The 19,394-nt window shown below is 44.4% G+C and overlaps 1 protein-coding gene across 1 annotated transcript; it reads right to left on the reverse strand.

Annotated features, from left to right (window-relative positions):
• Window positions 1–871: 871 nt before the first annotated feature.
• Window positions 872–18,237, reverse strand: LOC143300707 (uncharacterized). The gene is made up of 8 exons (XM_076614580.1): window positions 17,163–18,237; window positions 15,285–15,650; window positions 12,000–12,179; window positions 11,066–11,101; window positions 9,221–9,291; window positions 7,544–7,700; window positions 5,664–5,837; window positions 872–4,583 (listed from the first exon to the last, which is right to left on the reverse strand). Exons 1-8 carry the CDS (start codon window positions 17,844–17,846, stop codon window positions 4,539–4,541), a joined length of 1,713 nt encoding a protein of 570 aa, XP_076470695.1. The 5' UTR covers window positions 17,847–18,237; the 3' UTR covers window positions 872–4,538.
• Window positions 18,238–19,394: the final 1,157 nt, after the last annotated feature.

Here is a 19,394-nt window from a genome sequence, read left to right on the forward strand (position 1 = left end):
ATTCAAACACATATGCATGCATAGGTGAATGCACATGCATGCCATGGACACTCATATGCATGCCAAACACATGTGCACACACAGAGACGTCCATACACAAGCACACACAAATACATGCATGCATATTTACGTGCAAACACACACTTCAGTGCTCACATGAACACACACATGTATACTCACATGCATACATATACATGCGCACGTGTGTGTGCAGACAGAAACACAGATACACAGACACACACACACACACACACATTGCAAACCAACAGTTTGATGTCATGAATTGCACTTCAAACCAAATGATTGAGGAAGTGTGAAATAGATGATTAAAGGTAACTGAAATTTTGTGAATACATGTGTATAAGTCTATGCATGCACATTTGTGTTCTTATAATTCATATACATGCGATATATTGCATAAACTGGTGCAATGTAGTTCAACAGTAAGTTTTGTTTGTTTGTTTAACATTCAAATTATTTTTTCCTACAGATGTTGATTCAGATGTATAATTTTTTGAAAATGTTCATTGAAGTAGAATAAATCAGGTAAGAGTAGTAAAATGATTTCAGATCAAATAAACCATACTTAATAGAACTGCTTTTTAAAAAAAAGGAGCTTGATATCTTCTTTCAGAAAAAGATTTGTTTTATTTTTACACACACACACACACACACACACACACAAACGCATGCACGCACGCACGCAAGAACGCACGCACGCACGCATGCACGCATGCACACACACACACACACACACACACACACACACACACACACTCACTTTATGTATGAACACCCCCCCTGAAACTCTCCCAGCTCCCCAGAAAGATGCAGAGAGTGTGTGTAGCCTAATAAAAACACAATCATAAACTAAAAATGAAAATGTTTATTCGCAGAAAAATGATTAAGCTAAGTTGCAAACAAGATGTAATCACTTATTTTTTTCAATTTAAAACACAATTCTTAGCTCTACCTCCATTAACATTCTTACAAGGAAAAGTCAAAGCATTGAAAATAAATCCAGCATCAACCCAAACACAGTATTGTAAGTAACACAAACCTACATCATAAACACGAATGGCAGCCCTAAATGAATGTGATATTAAAATTCAAAACTATTCTCTTCAACTGGCCTTTTCCCCATTAACACTAAAATTGTTTCTGTACATAATGATAGAAGCAGAACCAATTTAGCCTTAGGAAAAGACGACAAATATGAACTGTGGGAAAGTAGAATGTATATGTACATAAAACATGAATCTAAAGATTATAGAAATTCCAAGTTTAAGAGTGGGAAGTGATGATGATGTTTGTGAAGCAATGTTTTTAGTTCTGGCATACCAGTGCATTTTATCTAATGCAAAATTTTTAATTTGATCTGTGATACCTACTTGTTTTGCTTTTTTCCTTTCAGTCATTGTCCATAGCTATTTTCCTTCTTGTTCAATGACATTACAGAAAACTTATAATCTGGTTATAATAAATCATTATTTAAAAACAAAAACAGCAACAAACAATCAAACAACAACAACAAACAAACACACTTTGAAAACAATGTAGTGCAGTTGAAAGAAAAGTTAAAGTAGAACATTCATCTATATAAAATCTGTGATGAAGATAAAAGCTTGGACTAATTTCATCTATCATTTTTCCTGAACATTTAATTACACCCCCCCAAAAAAAACCAACAACAAAAAACAAACAAAACAAAACAAAACAAAACAACAATAACAACAAAACAACAACCCCAAAACAAACAAACAAACAAACCAAACAAACCCAGTACATAGAAAATCCCAAGCATTGGATAATTCCAAACACACACACACACACACACACACAAACACACACGCACACACACCATGTAGTACACTTAATTCATTGTGTTTTGCTGTGGAATAGATTATGAACAGAAATGTTTTGCGTAGAAGATTACTCAGTAAACAGACATAAATGTAAAACTTTTGTCCATCGGTATAACAATGCAAAACACAGCGCAGCATACACTCATTACCTATATGTAAGGTGTTAAAATCATGGAATTATAATTGATGAATACAGGAAACAAAAAAACAACAACAAAAAAAACAAACAAACAACCCCCCCCCCAATCAGAAATTATACAATATCTAATAAACATGAATGTGGTAGTTATTCAGAGAAATAATGTGGGAGACAATCTACCTTTTATATCAGGTTAATCACACAGTTTTGTGTTTAATGCAGTTGAATCTTTTACTTGATTGGACAATCTTGATATAGCCTTATGCGGTCAGCTGTACTAAAAGCAACAATGTAAATTTCTTTGCCAGTTTACTCCTGTATTTTGTTCACAGGTGTTGAGCTTGTAATCAGTTATCATTTGAGAAACTAGCAATTGTTTTGTTTTATAGATTTTTTTTTAGAGCTTTGTTTCAATGGAAATTAAACACAGTCTGATGCAAGAAGCAGCTGGGAGATAAGATGTTGAAATACAATCAGTATATTTTTTTCCCACTCCTTCCATGATTATGATATGATTTTTGGGGGTAGATGGTGTGGTGGTGGGGGTAAGGGAGGATGAAAGCTGAATTCTACGTCCATGGGATACTCATAAAACATGCTAGTAATCTCATTAATGGAAGCATATACCTAGTTTATACTATTTATTTATTTTTGTTTATTGAGACATCTTGCTATAGTGCATATTCTTGAAGCACTATAGAGCCGGCTGCTTTATGAAAACTAAATGTGACTGTTGCCGATGTTTTATGTTTCACATGCATGCTTTCCAAATCCACTGGTCAAAGTTCAGAAAAGCCAAATAAATAGAACATGCAGCCCTGGTAAAGGTACAGAATTCGGTGGTACAGCCCAAGAAAAATCAAACTGAATACTCAATAGCGAAGCTGTGGTCATAGATCATGAGACAACATATATCACCATGATTCACCGCGTAATTACCCACACATGATTATTTACATAATGCTATAGTTTACACAGTTGCTGAGGATACAGGGTAATGAACTGTCAGATTCACATACCGCCCAGGGGAAGAATATCCTATGACACAACCACATGAAGTGCAAAAAATGTTGTTGTTTTTTCCACTCATTTAAAAATCTGTCGTCTGAGTTGTTAACCACATAAATGGAGATTGCGAATTCAAACAGTGTGTGTGTGTGTGGGTGTGGGTGTGTGTGTGTTTGGGGTGGGGATGGAAGTGGGGTATGATCTGGTGTTGTGTGGTGGGCATGTATGTTGCGTGTGTTACGTGTGTGTTGGGGCTGTACTGGTACTGAAATGTACATGCTCTTTCCAGAGGAATCTGATACAACGAAGGCTTTAACAATTTCATGGTTATATACTGTTGACATGTTCCGGGGGTAAATTACCGTTAGGAATCTCCATTGTAATGAAGGTCCCTGCACTTCTGCTGCATAATGCTACTGTGTATGTATCAGCTAACTCATCAATATAATCATAGGCCTAAAGCAAAACATCTCAGTATAGTATAGTCAGTGATAATGTTCCTATAAATGTGCAGTTAACTTTGAATGGTAAAAAAAGAGAAAAAAAGAAGAAGAAAAAAATGAAGAAGAAGGGGGAAAAAGAAAGAAAGAAAGAAAGAAAGAAGAAGAAGAAAAAAAAAAAAAAAAAAAAGGAAAAGAAAAGAAAAGAAACCCCGGCACACATTCTATAGTCAGCTGTTAACCGAAAAAACAATTGTAAAAGCATAAATTGTTAGCTAAAACCCTTGCTCTCGCTTTCTGCTTTATTGAACTGTTCAAGTTAGCGTGAAAATGGAGTTATATGAGAAAGGAGAGAAAGAAGGGGGGCTGAGGTGGGGTGGGGTGGGAGGAGCTGGGGATCAGGAGGAAAGGACTGATCAAGGGAAGGGTTAGGCGGTACTGGTTGGAGTAAACCTGGGGATGGTAGACTTCAAACTCTCTTATCAGTTTAGCCCCCTCGCCTTCTACACTCTTTCCACCCTACCTCCACCCCACCCTTCGTAATCGTAGAGTAAAAGTGTACCCCCCCCCCCCCCGCCACCCTCCCCCACTATATTGCAATTTTACTAAAACAACAGTTCGTACACTAAAAGTTGTATCTGACCCAAACTTTCCTGGCGTCAGTTTAGTTTTTCATTCATTCAGTCATGAAAAAGCCCCCCCCCCCCCCCCCAGCCCCTCATTCCCCTCCTTTCATCTCTTCCAACCCTTCCCCACTCATCGACATCATCGCTCTTCGGCCGTTTGAAAAAACCAAAAAAAAACAAAACAAACCCCAGCCGTTTGAAAAAAACACACAAAAAACCCCCAAACCCACCAACTACAAAAACAAAAACAACTGAAACTTGATCGTTACAATATCATCAGTTCTTGTTAGTTGCCCAGTGTGTCGTCACCATCATCATCATCATCATCACTGCCGAACAGGGAGTAGTTAGCATTCACCCACAGCCGCATCTGGTCAGCCTCCCCCTCCCCCTCCTCAGCAGCCGGCTCCATCACCAGTATCGGGGTGACCAACGCCTCATCGTCACCGCCCTTCACTAGTCAGTCAGACGACCTCCCCAGTAAGCGCGCTTCGTCGCTGGGTACCTGCAACAGGTTTGGTGGATATCAGTTTGTGTATTCTTTTTCTTCTTCTTCGTTCGTGGGCTGCAACTCCCACGTTCACTCGTATATTACACAAGTGGGCTTTTACGTGTATGACCGTTTTTACCCCGCCATGTAGGCAGCCGTACTCCGTTTTCGGGGGTGTGCATGCTGGGTATGTTCTTGTTTCCATAACCCACCGAACGCTGGCATGGATTACAGGATCTTTAACGTGCATATTTGATCTTCTGCTCCCGTATACACACGAAGGGGGTTCAGGCACAAGCAGATTAACCTGGGAGATCGGAAAATATCTCCACCTTTACCCATCAGGCGCCGTTACCGAGTTTCGAACCCGGGACCCTCAGATTGAAAGTCCAACGCTTTAACCACTCGGCTAATGCGCCCGTCAGTTTGTGTGTTCGTTACTATTATTGATATCATTATCATGGTTTTAATCATTCATTCTATTTTTTACTTTTTGATCATAATTCTTTCTTTTTTTTTTACATAGAATTTTTGGGATGGGGTTGGAGTTCAGTGGGGTTGGGTGTTGCTTTTGGCTCAAGTCAGTATCTTCTTCTTCTGCTCCTCCTCCTCCCCTACTCTGTGGAGAGTCATTTGCGCTGGACAGAAAACAACAACAACAACAACGGACAGAAAACAACAACAACATCAACAAAACAACAACTAAAAACTGTTCCTCCTCCGAACTAAAAACTGTTCTCAACAAAGGATACTTTGATTAATAATTCTGTCCATCCATCGGTTGTGTGCCGTCGAAGTCTGAGTCTGGAAAAAGCTGTCGTCACCTTTCTGCATTGTTAATTATCAGTCCTTCGTTGCTTTTTGTTTTTTTTATGGGGGGAGGGTGCGGGGAGGTAGGGGAGGGGTGGGGTCATTCTGGACTTGCCCAGAACGGTTCCAGGGAGAGGGTGTGGAAGTGGGGGTAGTTTTGGGGCAGTTACAACCGCACGGACTTGTAAATTATTATAAAATCTGTGGTTATACTGACACCGGCGCTGGTGGCCCACCGGTGGGACCGATCGTACAAGCTAACAACTGAGTAACAAGGGAACTGACCTTGTCGTAGCTGTCGGAGAGAGTCCTGTAGTAGTAGGTGCTGCGCAGACTCCTCCTGCGCCAGAAGGCCAGGGCCAGCACAAGGAACAGGAGCCCCACGGCCGAGGCCACTACCAGGGCGATTATCAGGGACTCGTCCTCCTCGTCGAACAGACCCACATTCGTCCCGGACCCCTGTGGAAGGAAGTAAGGAATGAATGAAGGAAGGAAGGAAGGAAGGAAGGAAGAAGGGAGGGAAGGAAGGGAGAAAGGAAGGAGGAAAGGAAGGAAGGCAGGAGGGAAGGAAGGAAGGAAGAGAGGATGATGGAAGGAAGAAAGGGAGGAAGGAAGGAGGGAAGGAAGAGAGGGAGGAAGGAAGTAGGAAAGGAATGAATGAATGAAGGAAGGAAAGGATGGAGGGAGGAATGAAGGAAGGAGGGAGGGAAGGGAGGAAGTAAGGAAGGGAGGGAGGAAGGAAATATGAAAGGAAGGAAGGAAGGAAGGGAGGGAGGGAGGGAGGGAGGAAGTAAGTAGGAAAGGAATGAAGGAAGGAAGGAAGGAGGGAGGGAGGGAAGGAGGGAAGGAAGGAAGGGAGGGAAGAAGGAAGGAAGTAGGAAAGGAATGAAGGAAGGCAGAAGGGATGAAGGAAGTAGGAAAGGAAGGAAGGAAGGCAGGAGGAATCTGGGAGGAAACCCGCACTGTGAAACGGGATTTTCGGTAGCATTGGTCAGGAACCACCGTCTCATTCAACTTCTGCACGTATATGCAGGTTCAACTCTTGATATAGGGAGCACACATGGTTCCGCGTATGGACATGAGATAATCTTTGTATAAACTTCCCCTCTATCACATTGGTGGTCTGGTCAGACTGTGAGTTTTGATAATTGGCCTTCATCCAAATGGACTTTCAGGAATGCTGAAGCGCAGGGCGAGAGTTGTCGTATGTGTGTGTGTGTGTGTGTGTGTGTGTGTGTGTGTGTGTGTGTGTGTGTGTGTGTGTGTGTGTGTGTGCGCGTGTGCGTGTGTGTTTGAGTGGTGGTCTGGACGCTAGTCTCGGATGAGACGATAAACTGAGGTCCCGTGTGCAGCATGCACTCAGCGCACGTAAAAGAATCATCGGCAACAAAAGGATTGTCTCTGGCAAAATCCTTTAGGAAAACCCCCCACTTTGATAGGAAAATGAATACACTCGCAGACAGAGAGAGAGAGAGAGAGAGAGGGAGAGAGCAACGTTAAAAATGGGTGGCGCTCTCACTGCAGCGACGCGCTCTCCCAGGGGAGAGCAGCCTGAATTTCACAGAAACAAACCTGTGTAACAAAAGAGTAATACAACTATAATAATGATTACGATAATGATGATGATGATGACGACGACAACAACAACAACAACAACGATGATGATAATTCTAAAAACAAAAACAAAAACAAAACAAAACAAGAAAAAAAACCCCAACAACCCCCCAAAACAACAACAACAACAACAACAAAACCAAACCCAACAACAACAGAAAAACAACAAACAAAACAACAACAACAACAAAAAACAAGAACAAAAACAACAACAACAACCTCCCACGCCCCCCCCCCCCTCCACAAAAACAAAAACAAAACAACAACAAAAAAACCACCTCCCAAAAAACCAACAAAAAACCCCCCAAACCAAACCAAACCAAACAAAACAACACAACAACAAAGGAAATGTTGATCTATCCTCAACATAATTTACATATTGAGGACTCAATTTTTTCTTCTTCTCTGTCCTCAATAAAGGATGAAATACAAATTAGATGAAATAATTCCATCCACCCCCTTCCACCCAATCCCGCACCCCCCCCCCCCGCCCCCGGCCGCACTCCCTACCCCCCCTCCCCATCCCCCACTCCCTCAGCATCCTTACTTACCTCCCCGGGGACAGGTTTCTCGGTCCAGAAGGGAGAGGCGGTGGTGGAGGGCATGACGTAGCCGGGGCCTTCCATGGGTGCACACGTGTCGTTGTCCATCCCACATCGCTCCACTCTGTCTTCCACGTTCGCCATGAACCACGACCACCGACCGAACCTGCCCGGCCGCCGATACATGTGTGTGTGTGTGTGTGTGTGTGTGTGTGTGTGTGTAGAGAGAGAGAGAAAGGGGTGCTGGTGTTGGTTGTGCTGTGCTGTGTTGTATTGTGTTGTGTTTGTGTTTGTGGTGTGGTGTTGTGTGGTGTGTTTTGTGTTGTGGTGTGCTGTGTTGTGTTGTGGTATGTTGTGTTGTGTTGTTTTGTGTTGTGGTGTACTGCGTTGTGTTGCATTGTGCTGTGTTGTGTTTTGTGCTGTGTTGTGCCATGCGGCGCTGTGCTGTGGTGTGTTTTGTGCTGTGTTGTGCTTTGTTGTGGTGTGTAGTGCTGTGTTGTGGTGTGCTGTGGTGTGCTGTGCTGTGTTGTGTTGTGCTTTGTTGTGGTGTGTAGTGCTGTGTTGTGGTGTGCTGTGCTGTGGTGTGGTGTGCTGTGTTGTGTTGCGTTGTGCTGTGCTGTGTTGTGTTGTATCGTATTGTATTCTGTTGCGTTGTGGCGTATTGTATTGTATTGTATTGTATTGTATTGTGTTGTGCTGTGTTGTGCTGTGCTGTGTTATGCTGTGCTGTGCTGTGCTGTGTTGTATTGTATTTATTGTATTGTATTGTATCAATTTTATCACAACAAATTTATCTGTGTGAAATTTGTACTGCTCTCCCCAGGGAGAGCGCGTCACTACAGTACAGCGCTACATTTTTTCTGGTTTAATAATAATAATAATAATGGTATTTATATAGCGCTGGATCTTGTGCAGAGACAAATCAAAGCGCTTTCGCACCAGTCATTTCTCTCTGCAAGCCTGTTTATTAACCTATCAAAGTGGATGTTTTCTATATAATTTTGCCAGGTCAACCCCCCTACCCCCCCCTTTTTTTTTGCCGTGGGTTCTTTTACATGCTGCATACAGGACTTCGGTTTGTCGTCTAATCCGAATGACTATCGTCTAGACCACCACTCAAGGTCTACTGAACGGAGGTGGGGGTGTGGGGGATGGGGTGGTGGGGTTGTGGGGTGGTTGGGATACTAGCAAGTGTGAGATTCGAACCTGTGCACTCAGATTCTGTCGATCAGATCCTAGGCGGACGTATTACCACTAAGCCACAACTATACTTATGATGTTCATGGTGGTATCATGGTTCGAACTTACCTGCAGTGTAATGAGCAACTGTTTGCTGTTTGGTGCGACAGAGTTGAGTTTAACATCTATTTCCCTATTGGTTTACGTCCTAAAGGTCAAGCTGTTTGATGCGATCAAAGACTCTAGTCTACGTTTGATGTTTAGTGCTATGACTCTCTTTCTCTCTGTATGTGTGTGTGTATGTGTGTGTGTGTGTGTGTGTGTGTGTGTGTGTGTGTATGTGTGCGTGCGTGCGTGCGTGTGTGTGTGTGTGTGTGTGTGTGTGTGTGTGTGTGTGTGTGTGTGTGTGAGAGAGAGAGAGAGAGAGAGAGAGAGAGAGAGAGAGAGAGAGAGAGCGTGTGTGTGTATCTGTGTGATCTGTCGTACTCATCATAAAATCACACTCACTTTTCCATGGCCAGCCTGGCATTGTACTGACCCGTACAGCTGTCGTCAGCACACAAGTATGTTTCGGTCATCTGTGAAAAAACCAACAACAACATCGGTCAATTTTCACACACACACACACACACACACACACACACACACACACACACATACGTGCAAGCGCACGCTGGTTCACACGCATCTACTGTAACTACCCGCTCTGGTTCCTTCGCATCAATTAAATGGAAAAACGTAAAATTGACGACGACCAGGTTTACTTGCTGCTGCTACTACTACAACTTAAGCGCTTCAGGTGTCCAACACCCCACCCCACCCTCTTTTCCCGGTGGGGCGTGTGTGTGTGTGTGTGGGGTGGGGGTGGGGTGGGGGGGGAGGGGAATTGGAGTATATTTTTCATTAGATTTTCCTGAAAGTTTGTTCAATATACCATACAAAAATACCTGTCTGCCAGAAATGAATTACGGCATGAATGATCCATTGCATGGTAAGTGTTTTTGTCATGTCATGAAATTGTGTTACCACCACCACCACCACCAACAAAAAACAACAAGAAGAGGTCTGCCGTTTTTATAAAATGAATTTTTAGCCTAAAATCAGGTTTGTATAAGCTTCAGATTATATTTCTTATCCTTCTACTGTCGAGAATTATCGGTTAAAACGTACCTGAGTACTACACATTTCAGTATTACGGACCCAAACCTCACAATGCTAAAGTACGTGCCTGATCACCGCAGTTTCCAGCAATATTTTATTTTCTTAACTCACTCAGTACGGCCAGTCCTCTCTTCTCTTCTACACAGATCCCTCGGATGTTCAGTGGGTGTCTGAATGACCCAACCTTTAGCTTCCGTCGTCAGAATTGTGGTATGCATTGTCAACATTCACCTCTTCAGTATAAGAGCCTTCCGCTTGTTATATTTTGATGGTGGTAACTGGGGTGAAACGCTGTTAACGTCGTCTCTTTCGCCGTTCGTATGGAGAGAGTTAAACAAAGCATCATCCAGTATGCTTCAGTTGTCCATAAACCTCACTTACATTAGAAGGAGGGATGCTCACAGCATTTGCTGCTGTACAGTTTGTTTAGTTTTTTATGCCCGTAATTACCTGTCTCATATGATGTTAATAACGGTTTGAAGAACCCAGACTGTTTTGCAATATAACCTTGTCCAAAGCTGGCTGTGAACGTATGTTAAACAAAAACTATCAGATGCAAAATGGCTTCATGGCAAATCCAATTTTAACATATTTTCTGGAACAGTATACTTCATTTATTTCGATGGCATAAGTAACCGACTGTATGATATAAAAAAAAGGATTAACAGCTGTTTCAAGCAAGTAAACCCATAAAAAATCAGTTATGATTATGGCCCAAAGAAGGAACAAATGGCTTATATTTACCCATTTCCTGCATTTATACCGTGATTTAAACTTGGTAGACAAGTTATTTATGCTTTCTTTCACAAAAACACAAGAAAATCACTATGACCACCCCCCCCGCTCCCCACAACACCAACATCCCCGCCGGGGTAAGTATTGTCGTTTGTCGTCCGACATTCTACCAATTCTGTGACAACGACAACGACGACGACGAAGACAACATGGAAACGCATATAGGTGACATATAAGAAGGTAAGATGAAAGAGAGAGGGGAGAGAGACAGACAGAGGGAGGGAGGGAGGGAGAGAGAGAGAGAGAGAGAGAGAGAGAGAGAGAGAGAGAGAGAGAGAGAGACAGAGAAACACACAGAAGAGTATACTTTGATGCACCCATAAACGATTACACAATAAACGCGCTTTCATGAGTGCAACACGTATGTAGGTAGGTACAAGGTGTTGTTACACTTACCCTGTAACCATCTCCTTCACATCTTGTTTCCGTTTCCTGGAGGGAATAAATAAAAACAAAAATAAAACAAACAACAACAGAGTTTGAGACAATGAGAATATAATCATATCCCTCCCTGCCTCCAAATTATGAAAGCAGGTAGGCATGCACACAGATAGACCTAGATGACAGAGACAGAGGGATAGACGCACAGAAAAGATGATTAGAGACTGAGACAGACAGACAGACAAATCAATAGATAGAAAGGCAGAAAGATAATCAGGCTGGCAGAGGGACGGTTAGATAACATGAATGGATAGGTAGGTAGGTGGATAGATGGGTTTTTAGACTGATGGATACATTGATGGATAGACAGGTAGATGGATAAACAGATCGATGAATAGACATCTGGATGTCAAGTATTTAGGTTTTCCCACAAATAAAAATTGCCCAACATCTCTCTCTCTTATTCTCTCTCTCTCTTTCACTCTCTCTCTCTCGCTCACTCTGTGTGTGTGTGTGTGTGTGTGTGTGTGTGTGTGTGTGTGTGTGTGTGTGTGTGTGTGTGTGTGTGTGAAAGTGTATGTATGTGTGTGCCCGTGCTTGCTTGCTTGCGCGCACGCGTGTGTGTGTATGTGTGTGTTTGCTTGCTTGCTTGCGCGCGCGCGCGCGCGCGCGCGCGCGTGTGTGTGTGTGTGTGTGTGTGATTCTGTGTCTGTGTGTAAATGGGTTACACTTTTTAAATGAATCATTGAGTATTAATATCTTGTTTCGCTATGTTTTTAGCATTTTTCTTTTTAAGTACATAGGCGGCATCTCAGTCGCGGACAACAACAATAACAACAACAACAACAACAACAAAATGTCTGTTGAACAGAACTGAATGTGGACTGAGCAAACTAACTGCACTGCACTGCACTGAAGTAAAGTGAAGTGAAGTGAATTGAATACACACAGGCGGAATGTCAGCCATGCCGTAGGCCAGGAAATCAGCGTAGGTCACGTGCAGAGCGGCCAGCACGTGCACAAAGCACCTGCTCTCGTCATTCTCGGAGGCCTTGGTGGAGGGCTCGTAGGAGGTGGTGTCCGGCAAGCTGCATACGAAGTTCAGGGCGTCCACGATGAACATGAACTCCTGGCAAGACACACACACACACACACACACACACACACACACACACACACACACACATATATACATATATATATATCAACTTCAGTTTCAGGGACGTGTCTGTTTCAGTTTCAGTTTCTCAAGGAGGCGTCACTGCGTTCGAACAAATCCAACACATCTGCTGGGTAGATAGATGCCTGACCAGCAGCATAACCAAAAAGCGTTGGTCAGACCTTGAGTGCTTTGCATATAATATTATATCTGTGCACCTACCAGAGTGGGTTTCTTTTACGGAATGTTAACTCTTTCCATACGAACGTCGAAAGAGACGACGTTAACAGCGTTTCTCCCCAATTACCACCATCAAAATATAACAAGCGGAAGGCTCTTACACTGAAGAGGTGAATGTTGACAAAGAATACCACAATTCTGACGACGGAAGCTAAAGGTTGGGTCATTCAGACACCCACTGGACATCCGAGGGGTCTGTGTAGAGGAGAAGAGAGGACTGGCCGTACTGAGTGAGTTAACCAGAGAACGACGGGCGCAATAGCCGAGTGGTTAAAGCGCTGGACTGTCAATCTGAGGGTCCCGGGTTCGAATCACGGTGATGGCGCCTGCTGGGTAAAGGGTGGAGATTTTTACGATCTCCCAGGTCAACATATGTGCAGACCTGCTAGTGCCTGAACCCCCTTCGTGTGTATATGCAAGCAGAAGAATAAATACGCACGTTAAAGATCCTGTAATCCATGTCAGCGTTCGGTGGGTTATGGGAACAAGAACATACCCAGCATGCACACCCCCGAAAACGGAGTATGGCTGCCTACATGGCGGGGTAAAAACGGTCATACACGTAAAAGCCCACTCGTGTGCATACGAGTGAACGTGGGAGTTGCAGCCCACGAACGCAGAAGAAGAAGAAGAAGAAGAAGAGGAAGAGTTAACCAGAGAACAACCGTTATGTTCCAATGAGTTCTTTTGTTCAGTACGTTAAGTGCCCGCTGCACACGGGACCTCGGTATATCGTCTCCTCCGAACTATTAACACGCTCAGTTTGATTGTCCAGTCAAACGTGTGGAAGAATGGGCGAGGTCGGGATTCGAATCTAGCCCCTCACGGGCACTGTATCGGCAGATAAGCGTCTTAACCATTCTGCCACCCTCCACAAAGCGTGCGGGTTGATACACATATGCGCCACACCACATCTGTTGAAGAAAGAAAAAAAAAAGAAAAAAGAAGAAGGAGTAGATGCCTGACCTACACATAAACCCAACACCATAGTCAGGCCATGAGAACCTACCTTAGGCATTTATATAGCTTGGAAAAAAAGAAAAAAAAGAAGAAGACGAAGAAGAAGAAGAAGAAGAAGAAGAAAGAGAGAGAGAGAGAGAGAGAGAGAGAGAGAGAGACAGAGAGAGAGAGAGAGAGAGAGACAGAGAGAGACAGAGACAGAGACAGAGACAGACAGAGTCAAGACTCAAGACTATATGGTTTCATGACTTAAGCAACATGCTCATACCTTGAGAACCTACCTTAGGCATTTATGTAGCTTGAAAAAAAGAAAGAAAGAAAGAAAGAAAGAAAGAAAGAAGAAGCAGAAGAAGAAGAAGAGAGAGACAGAGACAGAGACAGAGACAGAGAGAGCCAAGACTCAAGACTATATGGTTTCATGACTTAAGCAAAATGCTCATATCACCAAGTGGAAAACACGCTTCCTCCCCTCCCTCCCTCCCTCCCCCTCCTACATATTTACACTTTTCGCAGCATTTTTCTGCATTTCATGAGGAATACAAAACAATATCTATCGGTCTGTATACGCACAATCTTCGTGGTCTATTGCTGAGGTTCATATTTAAGTAACTTGAGGCCATCGACCCTATTTCGTAGTCACACACACACACACACACACACACACACACACACACACACACACACACACACACACACACACACACACACACACACACACACACACACACACACACACAGAGAATTCAAGTACCGTTTGTCAATTTAACTATCTTCACAATCGATTCACAAACCATCAACATCACAATGAAACAGTAGCAAAATGAATCGAATAGCGTTCATGCATGCTAAGAACTGATTTTCGAGATGAAACCTTAGTATGTGAAATCAGTTTTCCTGAGTCTCCCTTCGCAGTCTTAAGCTATGGAGAGAGAGAGAGAGAGAGAGAGAGAGAGAGAGAGAGAGAGAGAGAGAGAGGGAGAGAGAGAGTGGGGGGGGGGGGGGGGGGGGCGGAGGGAGAGAGAAAAGAAAACAGTGGTTGTTTGACAGTGGACTGACTGGTTTGAAAACATCAGCAACAACAGCAACAACAACAATAACAGCAACATTTCTATATGACATGTCGAAAATCATTTGCAACAAACGCGAACTTATGTTTCACAAGATAACAATAATACTTCTCTGTTCACACTTCAATTAAAAAAAAATCTTTAGAAAATACTCCGATTCGGATCCCAGCTGTCGCATATTATATCCACATTTGGTTAACAAGAAAGGAAAAACGAATCATGATAAAACAGAGAAAAAGAAATAATTGTGTATTTTCTGACTTAGACGTATCGATGTCTTGCATCCAAAATTGGTGTTTGGTTAGTTCTCGTTACACTCTTCTTTCTCATGATCTCTCAGCCAACGCTGTGATTTGCATACTTTCTTTGCATCAGACTTATCAACTTCCAAATGACCGATATATCCACGCCCACACATTTCTCATCCTCCTCCACGCTCCCACCCACCCACCCACCACACACCCCTCACCCCCCCAGACATCTTCCACACATCAACACCCTCCCACCCCTTATCTCAAACTCCCTCCCCACTACCCGGATCCTGCCTACCGCCACCCCAACCACCCTTTTCCCACAAACCATGTTACAGTATACATGTTTGTCTGAGTGTGTATGTGTTGTGCCTGAAATCTGATTGAATTACACAGGAAACGAATGGTGAGTGCCCAGTGGCAGCCGTCAGCTCTACCCAGGTAGGCAGCCTGTTGTGCAAATGACTCCGTGTTTGTAAAGCGCTTAGAGCTTGGTCTCCGACTGAGGAGAGACGCTATATAAGTATCCATATCAATCAACCAATCAAAAACCCTACCCTGTCCTCGGGGCACTCGTCCCTCAGCACCATAGCGTCGAAGATGCACTCCCACATGGTCTCGTCGCACAGAGGACCCTCATCGTAAATCTTCTCCAGGCGGTTCTTGAAGGCTGCCAGCCTGTCCCCCAGGCACCACTGGCCCCGGGGACAGTTCATCAGCTGCTGCACGATGTTCATGTCGAAGAGGGGCGCGCGGAGACCTTGCACGGTGGTGTCGTCGTTGAAGTAGGCGGTGGCCTTTTCGGTGAAGCCACAGTAGTTGCGGAGGTCCACCTCCATCAGGCAGTCTTCCACGGGCCGCCCCCCGTTGAAGGAGGAGATCGAGGTGGACGAACTGCTGGTGGTTGTGTAGTGAGTGTCTTCCTGTGAGAGAGCGTGAACAACGAATGATGTCTGAATGACAGTTTGCAGTATCCCACTAAGGTCATCAGAACAGCTGACGAGGTAACTGATGGGATTATCTGGGCTATAAATTGATTACAGTGAAAAATGTCTTGCCCAAATCACACGCACACTCTCGGCCAAGAAGGCTTTTAGGACAGCCGGCGTTGGGATGGTTCCCAAAGGCCGATTAGCCCCCAAGGCTGCAGCACTAAGAGCCAGTGCAAACGTACCTCCTAGACTCATAATCCCTCACAAAAGACTAAGCTGTAAATGAATTTCCATTGCAGTGGAGAAACCATTGACCATACAGCTCTCACTCTGCTGTTAACCCAACTGTAATCTTACGTCAGTTTCTGATATAAGCCAAGCGTTAACATACAAGAACAAGATCATCATCATTATCGCCATCATCACCAGCAGTCGTAGTGAACTGGTTAACGTTAAGGACTGGGAGGACGCAGGTTCGATCCCTATCAGAGATGTCTTTTTTTCCGGCATGTCCACGGCTCCTAGCCAGTGCTAAGTGTGCCATGGGCTTTAATGGAATGTCTAGGCCACTGTCGAGGGTTGTCCTCTTCAAGGATACGTCTTTGGGAGTGGGGAGTGGAGGTTGCTCTCAGATTTCTTGACCAACATTGCAGGTGTCAAAGTCTCTCAGCCTGGTTGACGCCGGAATATATCATGAGAGTACAGGTATTCCCAAACCAAACTGGACCACCATAGCAGCTTCTTGATCACCCACATCAATATTCATCATCATCGAAATATAGAAAACAAAATGTCTCTAATTCTGGGGCTGTTGTCGTTATGATCGTCATGATAACCGTAGTCGTCGCCGTCATCGTCATAATCATCGTCGTCGTCGTTATCATAATCATTATGATCATCATCATCGATCTGAAGTGACTGCCACCACCACCTCAATATCTTCATCTTAACCATGATCATCATCATGATCATGATCATCATCACCATCAACAACAACATCATCGTCATCATCTACTTCGAAGTAAATGCCTTTTTTTCGACCTACAAGTTAAGACAATCGAACTACAAATTAAAACAATCCTGCCACATTCAAAGCGAACACAGTCGTGATTATACATCATCATAATCTATATTGATGTGAATGGCTTGTGTTCAAAATACAAGTCAACGCAAACCTGCCCCACTGATATGAACCCAACTGTGATTATTTCAGAACACATTCTTTAGATGTCCGAAAACGTGTTTGCTCTTTGTTTGTGTTTTGTTTGTTTGTTTGTTTCTTTCCTCCCTTCTTTCGTTCTCTACTTTACAGTCTTAATAAACACCATCATAATCATTGACGAACTGATGTCATGATTATGATGATCACCGAATATTAATGTGATTATCAGGTCATCCTAATCTTGCAAAAGAGAGAGAGAGAGACAGACAGACAGATAGATAGAAAGAAAGAAAGCTAGGAAAAGATTACAAAAAAAGAAAAAAGAAAAAAAAGAAGATTACCTGTGTGCTACTCCAGTTATCGTCACCCCACATATCATCATCACCTTTGTCGTCAGCACCCTCATCCGTGGCAACAGTGTCGGCACCCTGTGACTCTGCAGGCTGTGCGGTGTCGGGGCTACCCTCTTGTCCCTGCCCTGTAGGGGATTTCGCGCTTTCTTCTGGAGCAGCAGTACCACCAGCAGCAGCAGCAGTAGCAGCGGCGGCGACAGCAGCAGCATCTTCATCCCGAGGACTCGTCTCGTTGCCTGTACTAGCTTCGGCGGGAGCAGGTCCAGCAGGACCAGAGGCATTACCAGCTCCCTGGTCTCCCTGCTGCTCCTTGGAAGCATTCCCATTCCCCGTGAGCCATTCCGCGACGTAGTCCGCTAAGGACGCCGATGTTCCGTCAGCTCCATCGGCTTGTTCTGCGCCATCAGTGTCTGCCACTGGATTCGCACCGTCATCTGAGGAAGCTTGTGCTCCTGCTGCAGTCTCTGTTTCATCGGCGTTTGCAGGCATCTCCTGGTTTGCAGGCATCTCCTGGTTCGCAGGCATCTGCCCGTTCTGATCGCCGTTCTGCGGGTTGGAAGCCTGGGCCTCCACAAACGCCTCATCAGAGACCACATCAGCCGGGGCCCCGAGCACATGAGTCAACACGAGCAAAGCAGTCACCACGGAGAAGAAGACTGTTTTGGCCCTCATAATGTCGTTCGCAAAATCCCACAGCAGTAAGAATGGTTTTCAGGTCAAACGAACGAAGAAGAAAAATATGCGATCTAGCAGTTCAAGCTTTGAATAACAATTTTCCGTCCATGAAATGTACACCTAGATAAAAAAAAGAAAAAAAAAGAAGCCTAAAACTGAAGTCAAAGCTTTTCTATGAGGCAATCGAAGACAAAAAACCCCCAAACAAACAACAGAACAGTAGGGAGACTTGCACCAAAACCGCGTACACGTCAGACCCTTCTACACGATAGTGTTGACGCTCGTCTGTGCAAGTCCCAGTACACCCCAGCACAGTTGAGTTCAACGTTGATTTGTTACCCACGTTATACAGTTTAGTAGCTGACAGGGTCGATGAGGTGACCGGCCATGAAGCCGCCAGCTGGGGTTGATCCTTGCCTCTTGCTCTGTTTGCCTTTACAGATGTCGCCCGTGTAAGTCGATGGATACAGGGGTGGTGGTGGTGGTGGTGGAGGAGGAGGAGGAGGGGGAGGTGGTGGTGGTAGGGGTGGAGAAGAGGGTGAAGCCACGTGAGAAGGGGTGGAAGAAGGAGGTGTGGGTGTTTTGGGGGTAGGAGGTCAGGGGGAAGGAGAGCTTGGCTTAAGGTGGTGTGAGATTGATAAGATAGACAGATATAGATAGATAGAGTAGGGAGGGAGGCAGGGAGGGTGGGAGGGAGGGGACTGATTTAAAATTTGTGCACAAAGAAGTAGTTATACACAAGCATACCGACGGAAGGAGAGACAGAAGAACATACAGTTAATTTCCACAACCCCTAGCCTCTCCTCCCTCCCTCCCTCTCTCACTCTCCCTCCCTCCCTCCCTCTTTCTCTCCCTCCCCCTCTCTCTCTCACTCTCTCTCCCTCCCTCTTTCTCTCCCTCTCTCCCTCCCTCTCTTTCTCCCTCCCTCTCTCTCTCACTCTCTCCCTCCCTCTTTCTTTTCCCTCTCTCCCTCTCTCCCTCCCTCTCTCTCTCACTCTCTCTCCCTCCCTCTTTCTCTCCCTCTCTCCCTCCCTCCCTCCCTCTCTTTCTCCCTCCCTCTCTCTCTCACTCTCTCTCCCTCCCTCTTTCTCTTCCCTCTCTCCCTCCCTCTCTCCCTCCCTCCCCTCTTTCTCTCACTCTCTCTCCCTCCCTCTCTCTCTCTCACTCTCTCTCCCTCCCTCTTTCTCTCTCTCTCCCCCCCTTCTCTCTCTCGTGCGCGCGCGCGTTTTAGGTCCCTTGCTTTTCATAATATTTACACAACCACTCTCTCACGTAAACGAAGCATAATCCGTCTCTCACACTAAATGTGCTGACAATACCCAGCTCTACACTTCATCTCACTCCATGCATTACATTTACAACAACAACAACAAACCCAACAACAAACAGACAAACAAACAAACAAACAAAAAATAACAACAACAACAACAACAACAAATAAACAAAACAACAACAACAAAAAACATCAACAACCAAAGACACACTCAGAGAAAATAACAACATATAATCAATACCCTTCTGGATACAGATCTACTGACTTTAGTT

The sequence above is a fragment of the Babylonia areolata genome, chromosome 2 (assembly GCF_041734735.1).
Source record: "Babylonia areolata isolate BAREFJ2019XMU chromosome 2, ASM4173473v1, whole genome shotgun sequence".
Lineage (NCBI taxonomy): Eukaryota > Metazoa > Mollusca > Gastropoda > Neogastropoda > Buccinidae > Babylonia > Babylonia areolata.

Coding starts and splice junctions, on each gene's coding strand:
- LOC143300707 (XM_076614580.1), bottom strand. CDS start 17,846: ATGAGGGCCAAAACAGTCTTCTTCTCCGTGGTGACTGCTTTGCTCGTG. Junction 12,180..15,284: donor ACGAGTGCCCCGAGGACAGG/GTAGGGTTTTTG, acceptor GTGTCTTGCCAG/GAGTTCATGTTCATCGTGGA. Junction 11,102..11,999: donor GCATGGCTGACATTCCGCCT/GTGTGTATTCAA, acceptor TATTCCCTCCAG/GAAACGGAAACAAGATGTGA.